Below are 7,903 nucleotides of genomic sequence, written 5' to 3'. Positions count from 1 at the left end.
CCCTGTTCAGGAAGTGTTTATTGTTGCTCCAAGTTTAAGAATTCTCACTTTTAGAAAATCAACACTTTTACAGAATCTCCCGCATTGCTCTGCTCAGCTTCTGAATCTTGGTTTTTGCAGACATATCAACGTATTTCTCTCCAATACGGACAATCATTCCACCCATGATCGACGGATCAATCTAGGAAAGAAAATAGGTTGGAAATGTGAAAATACGCTGACATTTCATTAATGAAAAAGCAAGATAAAAAAAAGTGCTCTGAAAAGTCTATTGTAACATGTAATAATTACATCTGGAAAAAGAAGTCAAATTGTGAATGGATTCAGTAATAGTCTATTTTGAAAATAAACATAAAGGTTCTACTATAGGCAGTTTTACATAATCTGCTCTCACTTTCCAGTCCATTTTAAGTGCCAAACAACCTCAGGAAATGTACTGTACACAATTAAAAACCTACCTTAACTTCCAATTTCAAAACCTGGCCTTTACTTAGGAAGCTCTTCAGGACCGTTTTCAATTCAGTCAGAGTGGTTTCATCTAAAGCCTAAAAAAGGACAAAACATCCTTAAATTCAGGTAAAGTAAAACAAGTTACTACAGTAGAAGAGAAAAATCTCCCTCTGGGAACATTTCACCAAGACAGGCTGTGTGAATTCCTGTGCTCGGTATCTGGGGACCCACTCTGGAGTCGCACCCCAAGAGGCACTCATCGGCGCTGGTCTCGGGCGTGTGAAAGCCCGCCTCACAGGAGCACCACTGGTTACGCTCTTGGAGAGTCAGAATCTCTGAAGCACTACAAACACTCATCTAGGTAAGATCAGGTGCTGCATACCCCAAGCAACTCTACCATGCTTGGTAGGTAACTAAGCCCAACAGACTGTTCTCCTACAATGAACTACAGTGCAAAGAGAATACAAGGGAAATACAATGTACTCCACTGTACACTGGACAACAATGAAACTCATTCCAGCGAGGCAGTGCCACTTAAGGAGCATGGACTACTGGAAGACAGGACTGTGGTTCAAATCCCAGCTCCACCTTCTGTGACCTCCAGCAAGCAACGTACTTTCCCTGGGCTTTGGTTTCCTCATTAGTAAAATAAGGGTAACAACATTTCTGCTTCACGCAGACCTTTGACATTAAGTAAAAAAATTATAAAGTGCCCAGCACATTGTATTTCAATAAATGGTGACTATTATTATACTCTACTTCAGCAAGTCCGTAAGACCAATGGGGCCCGTTCGCCTTATACTTTCTGCTTCATCACCACAAAAGATGAACAGATTACATTTGAGTAAACTACTGAGCATGATGTTTAAAAAATAATTCAAACCTGTACTGGAATATAAACCAGTATTTCCTGACACATTTTAACCCAACCTACAGTCTTCACGAATAACCGCTGAATAGGGAAGCACCAGGGAGACACCTGCCGGGCCTTGTGAAGCAGAGGTTCACAGAAGGGAAGTGAAGTTGCTCAGCTGTGTCCGGCTCTTTGTGACCCCACGGACTGTAGCCGATCAGACTCCTCTGTCCATGGGATTTTCCAGGAAAGAATACTGGAGTGGGTTGCCATGTTCACAGAAGCTGGTATAAATGAAGAGACCTCCCAACTGACAGTTCAGTTCAGTTGCTCAGTTGTGTCTGACTCTCTGCAACCCCATGGAGCAGCATGCCAGGCTCCCCGATTTCTTGATTTTAGCCTTTTTCTTTTTGTTCTACAAAATGGAAAGTCAAGACAATGCAGTGGCAACAACTCATTACTTACAGATGCAGTGGTAACTGTGCATGGTACTTCTCCACGGTGGACACTCATCATGGTAGAAAATGCGGAAATCACCGCAGGGGTATTAGTCAAGCGACCATTTTCAGCAAGCAAATCTGGGAAAGTGAACATTTTTCACTTAAGTCATATTCATGAAGCAGTATATTCACCTCAAATGCAAACTGACATGGCCTTAAAATACTATATTCAATGTCAGTTAAGGATGTGGATGGAGAAGCTGCAACCTGTTATCTAAAAAGAATATTCAATTTTTTTTTTTTAAAAGAATGCACCAACGAGGACTTAAATGTGTAAAGGGGTGTGTCTCTTAAACAAATCTGCAATAGATTTCTTCATCACAGTTTGAAATCTGATTTTCAGGTTTACACCACGAATCCCCAAATTAACATACTTATATTCACTACACATTTTCTTTGGATTCTGAGTGATCAAGGGATTTGAAAAACAATTAAAATGTACCAAAGAATGCAAATGTCTTTAAGGACAGAGACGCAGCCACTGGCTGTAAACCACGTTCTCGGCAGGGATCCCACTGGCCTCCTCCAAGGGGTGAAACTACGCATTGAGACACTCCTGCATCTTAACGTCCTTCCGACAGTGCTCCTCAAACTGCATGTGCAAGCGACTCACTCGGGGGCCAGTGAAGATGCAGATTCTGGTTTAGCAGGTTCGGGTAATGAGACTGTACTGCCAAAGGCTGGTGGTGTTCCTGGTCCAGGGATCACAGTTTCAGGAGCAGAATTTTCAGAGACTTCAATAAAAGAGCTAATACTTACTGATCAGGTTGGACGTGAGAGGAGAGAACTTCTCCTTTGCCGTCATGTCACTTAGGCTTTTCACTTTAACTGAACGCTTTACATAGGGATTCAAAAGAGAAGCAGCCATTTTGGGTTCCTTCAAGATTTGCTAAAAGGACCAAAAATAATCTTAGACTCTAGAACATAAATGATGCCAGCTGCTGTACACACGCTTTCTGATGAATCATGCATTTCATGAATAAAATTAGAAAAGTTTAGTCAAATAAATTTTTGCCTTTAAGAATGCACCACAGATGATTTTACACAGGATATGGTATTGTGTGAAAATATTTAAGACCATTCTAATGAAGTTGATTTTTGCTTTTCAGGAGAGATTATTTTTAAAAAACTAAGCAGCCATGAGACTGGATCTGTGGCATACTGTAATGTATCTACTGTGGGTATTACTCTGGTTTTTCCCTGCTAAGAGGGTGCAGTGATGCCCACACACAACGCAGACCTAACGAGACGCACTGAGTGCGGGCGGCCCCTTGGCCTTTCCCTCCGGGGCCTCTCCCTCTAAGGCTGATCCGGATTCCGGCCAGCTGCCCAGAGCTCGGGAAAACCAACCCACTGCTGGGTGGGAGCTCTGGTGCTTTTCCTGGGAGGAAAAACGGCCAAAAAATTCAGAGTGCCAAGACCACAAGAGAGACCACTCTGTCTCCACGACTACAAGAGAGATGACTCTGTCGCCGTCCCACTACATCACAAACGTCAAGTCCGGGACCATGGGCAGCTTCCAGCACTCTGCTCCCCTCAGCGTCAAGCCAGAGCTCCAGCAAACCAACTGCTGTTTCCATGTGGGTATCTCTTGGTCACACACCTCCACTGACCTTTCGATCAACCCCTCTCCTGGGCTCCTGGACAATTTCTGCCTCTGATTCTAGCTACGTGCCTACACTGCCATCTAATGTTAAAACTTCAACTCGAGTGACCCCCCCAAAACAAGGTTTTCCCATACACACTGCTGGCTTATACGACGACAAGCATTCTGGAACTGGAGCCATCCCAGTTTCAGGTCTCTAACCATTTCTGCTGCATCATCCACGGACCGTTAGCGACACCCTGGCAGCATCACGTTTTCCTCCTGGCGCCAAAAAATGGCTGATTTTGTTTCATAAAGAGTCTTAAGGTTGCCGCCTTTGTATGTCTCCACAGCTTAACGGACTTCAGTTTTAATTAAACCCCATTCTAAGGCCCACAAGCCAGGCACTGTCTTGCTTGTGAACATCACAGGTTTACGAGGGGTGTGCATGACAGCAGAGGGCAGGAACCATCACCTCCCCAAAAGCCTGTGTGACCCTGTAGACTCCAGCTACCCCAGCCCAGAAGCATCTCCAAGTCAGGCTGCTGGGTCTGTGAACATCCTAACAGGTGAGGGTACCAGCGAAGATCAAGCGCACTGGATAACTGGACAGAGGGAGGGATACAGAGCTAGAGTTACTGAGCGTTAGGACAAAGGCTCCCACAAAAGCTCAAAATGAAAAAATGCACAAAACGCCTAAGTATTGTTCTATACAGCTAGTCTGTGAGGGTTTTCCCCTTCTAAGATTAAAAACACAAAAACAAACTCTAGGTGGCGACTAGAAAGTAACAGAAGGGGAAGCAACAAAATCTGGAGCAACTTGTTAACTATCAGACGACTCAGGGAACCTGCAGTGGCGATCCTCCTGTTTAAGCCACACTGCAGGCTCCTGTTAACTCAATTCATGTACTCTTCATGTTTACAAAAAAATACAAATCAGCTTCCCCCGCAGTCTCCTGGTCTTCCTCCGTCGTTCTGTCATCGTCCTGCAGCTCGGGCACCTTCACTAATGTGCGGTCCAGTGGGCTCTGCTCACTTTCCCTCACATCTTGGGAATAAAATGACAACTGACGCTGAGGAAAAGACTTCAGAAGGAAAATAAATTCCCAGCAAAACAAGGTCATAATATATCCTGAAGCCTACTTTGGAAATACCGAGTAATACAAGCATAAATGCTCAAGGTAATTTTTAACCCTCCTTTGAAATGGCAGTTGTTTCTTAAAATTTAGATTTTCTATTTCTTCTCTTGAGCCCCAAATCTCGGTTCCTAACATTAACATTCTTACATATACCTATTATAAATAGGTTCAGAACAATTTTACCCAGTATTATAACTATCAACGTGGTTACAGGAAATGTTTTCTTCTTTCCCTTTTTTTGCAATTCTTTTTCTCTTAGGATATACTTCATTAAGGATGCACAGTCAAAGATCTAAGGAAAAAACATACAGTGAGAACTTAACAATGAGCAGGAAAGCTACTTACTCCTACTCGCAACAACTCCTTCTCTACTTGCTCCAGTTTATTCTGTTTAGATGCAGCGGAATACAGAGCTGTGGCGTAGCGGCCTTCGATGCCATATATCTGAACAGGTGGCTTTAAGCAACGGTGGAGTAAGGCAAGAAGAGAAAAGGAAAATCAGTTAAGACCATATCATGGTATCAAGAGCAGAAATATTTATAATTTTAAAATTACTGTAAAATGCTACCCTGAATGACAATTCTCAAATAAGGGATGTTTCCTTGGCCATGTCACTCCATCTATGAGCTTTCAATTCCTCTTCTTAAAATGAGGGGCTTAGAAAACACGGTGTCTAAAGTCCCTTTCCATTCTACAGAAAATTCAACCGTGCTAATTTTGAGATAAACTTAGGATTCCTTCGAATCCAGTAACTACTTAGTTCCAAGTTTAGGCGGTGTTAAACACTGATAGAAGGCAGTTTTGAACACGTTAGAGCCGGAAAACAGGTGTTTATGAGACACATACAAGCACAATTTTATACATTTCATAGCAATACTGCAGATTTCCCTTAGAGTATCTCCATAAATGTTCAGTTTAATGGAGCCCTTTAGCAATTTACTAAGTGCCTGATGCTTGAATTATTTTTTACAGTGAACCACAGGCTTTTTAAACCACAGTATCATCAATGTATGACTACATATGCTTAGTGGTACTGTGTGATTGTACTGGAAAAGCTTAGGTTTTTAATGAGCAAGATTTAGTTTCTGTCCAGCTCAGAGACTAAGCTGAATAACCCCTCCTCTTCTGTAAAATGGGAAGACCAGCTACCTCCCATCACTGTTACTGTGTTTTAAGAAATTCTCCAACTTAAAAGGTTTTTCGTGGGCCTGGTCTATGACAGGCATTCAACACTATCCTGTTCCCTAGCTCCCCTACTCCCCAGCATGTCTGGGGAACCACAAATCATGCAGAAAGATTTAAGTGTTAACTGTACAAAATCCATGCCTAAATGTATTGTTGTCTGAAACCACATACATTTATTTGCTTTACAATTACAGAAAAATAAGCTGACATACCCTCACAAGCTTGGCAAATGGCCTGACCACAGATGTACTGAAGCATCGCACCTTTAACACAAAAACAGAAAGACTGAATGAGGTTACTGATAGTAAAAAATAGTAAATGGTTCACTTCTTATGTTTCCTTATATCAACACATAGATTTTATGAGGCTGAGCTGCTCTTCATCACCCAGGAGTAAATTTCCCCACTGAAGAGTCATTACAGGCTGCATGGGAAAACTGCCTTCCCACTGTGAGGCTGGCTCACGAGTAAGGGAGAGGAAACACTAAATTTGAGAAACATTTAGTTGCTCAGTTGTGTGTGACTCTTCTCCAGCCCCATGGACTGCGGCCCACCAGGCTCCTCTGTCCCTAGGATTCCCCCGCTGTGAGAATACTGGAGTGGGTAGCCACTCCCTTTTCCAGGGGATCTTCCCCACCCAGGGATGGAACCCATGTCTCCTGTATTGGCAGGCAGGTTCTTTACCACTGAGCCACCAGGGAAGCCCAAGTTTCAGAAGTCAGTCTTAAAAAAAAAATTGACAAGATTTCCAGCATTTATGTTACCATCGTGGAGCACGATTCCAGTAACAAGTGGGACGATTCCAGGCATTATCTGCGAGAGAGGTACCTTCTTAAGACTCCAAAAGCTATCTGAAGATAAAGATGAATTCTCTAGCTTGTTTCCTACCAAGATACTAACCTTGATATTGTTGAAATGGTATCTTGTCTATCAAGAGTTGGAATCCAGAGTTTAAAAAGCACCCGCAAGGGTATAGGTCACCTTCAAATAATTCCACCTTCAAATAATTCCAGAGTGTACTATACAGCTGAGAGGGCTAAAAGACTTTATATAACACTTAGGGAAAATTTACGGAAGGTACAAGGTGTTATGATATATATAAAGCATCGTATAACATAAAGAGCACAAATTTTTCTGTGACTCTGTGGGTTCGAATCTCAGTTCTACCCTTACTTAGTCAAAAACCAGTCATTTAAACTTTCCAACCTCATTTTCTTCATAAAAATGTGAAACACGTTTTACAAATATTCTTTAGGATTACTGTTGACCCAGTAATACTAGTAGTCGTTTAATCACAACAATAAAGATAGGTCCCCCTTCTCCTGGGTCTCTCAACCAGCTCCTTCCCGGGGCTGTGCTCAGAGGACGCCAAGGTTAGAAACGAGCGTGCAGCGTCCACTGTGTCCCGCGCGCATCCCGTGGAAAGAAGGGGTGGGGGGAAACAGGGCCGCCCAGCGTTGCCCCCACTCTCCCGACCGCACGACCTTGAACGGCCGCTACGCTCCCCAGGTGTGGCCTGGAACCGTGGGGCTTGGGGGTCCAGTGCTGGTCACTCCGGGAGGGCTCTTCCCGCTGGCTTTCAGGACCTCCGTCCTCTCACCTGCTGGGACAGCCCGGACACTGCTAGCGCGGCCATCTTCTCCTGGCAGCTGTAGGTCAAACCCGAGTCTGCGAGAGAGACAGAGAGCGCACGCGTGCGTCAGCGTAGCCGCTCGGCCTGCTGGGAAATGTAGGCATAGGTCGTCAGGCCGCATGCCCGGGGATCTCCCTCAGGCTGGGAGTTGTAGTCCTCAGAAGCGAGTGGTCCTCAGAGCTGGTGGGGGTGGAGGCTAGAAGGCTCGGAGAGCATCTGGAAATGAGATTGTTGAGTTACTTACTGGCCCTTAGTGTAGAATAGAGTTATTGCCCCTAGTTTTAACTTCCCATTTGGATAAGTAGGGTGGCATTTGTTGTGTTTCACATTTATCACTAGCACAATTAGCATGTTTACTCTTTCTTCCTACCGCGCCAAAGTGTGTATCAAGTGCAGGTCCTTGCAGTCTGTATATGCTGTATATGCAGCTTTGCAGCTCAAGCCGCGGACCCTAATACTCGGACCGTGACTGCTCCGGCTGACCGCCATCCCCAGTCCACCCCATCTTCCTGAGTACAACATTGACCCCCTTGGTTTGTGCGGACGCGTGAGGTTCTGG

The 7,903-nt window shown here is 44.1% G+C and overlaps 1 protein-coding gene across 1 annotated transcript; it reads right to left on the bottom strand.

Moving 5' to 3' along the window:
• On the bottom strand, nt 1-7,425 carry ATP5PO (ATP synthase peripheral stalk subunit OSCP). The gene is made up of 7 exons (XM_027552423.1): nt 7,312-7,425; nt 5,925-5,975; nt 4,873-4,983; nt 2,563-2,692; nt 1,769-1,881; nt 459-545; nt 1-181 (listed from the first exon to the last, which is right to left on the bottom strand). Exons 1-7 carry the CDS (start codon nt 7,345-7,347, stop codon nt 68-70), a joined length of 642 nt encoding a protein of 213 aa, XP_027408224.1. The 5' UTR covers nt 7,348-7,425; the 3' UTR covers nt 1-67.
• Between the last annotated feature and the right edge of the window lie 478 nt (nt 7,426-7,903).

The sequence above is a fragment of the Bos indicus x Bos taurus genome, chromosome 1 (assembly GCF_003369695.1).
Source record: "Bos indicus x Bos taurus breed Angus x Brahman F1 hybrid chromosome 1, Bos_hybrid_MaternalHap_v2.0, whole genome shotgun sequence".
Taxonomy (NCBI): domain Eukaryota; kingdom Metazoa; phylum Chordata; class Mammalia; order Artiodactyla; family Bovidae; genus Bos; species Bos indicus x Bos taurus.
This window is presented reverse-complemented; position numbering and strand designations above follow the sequence as displayed.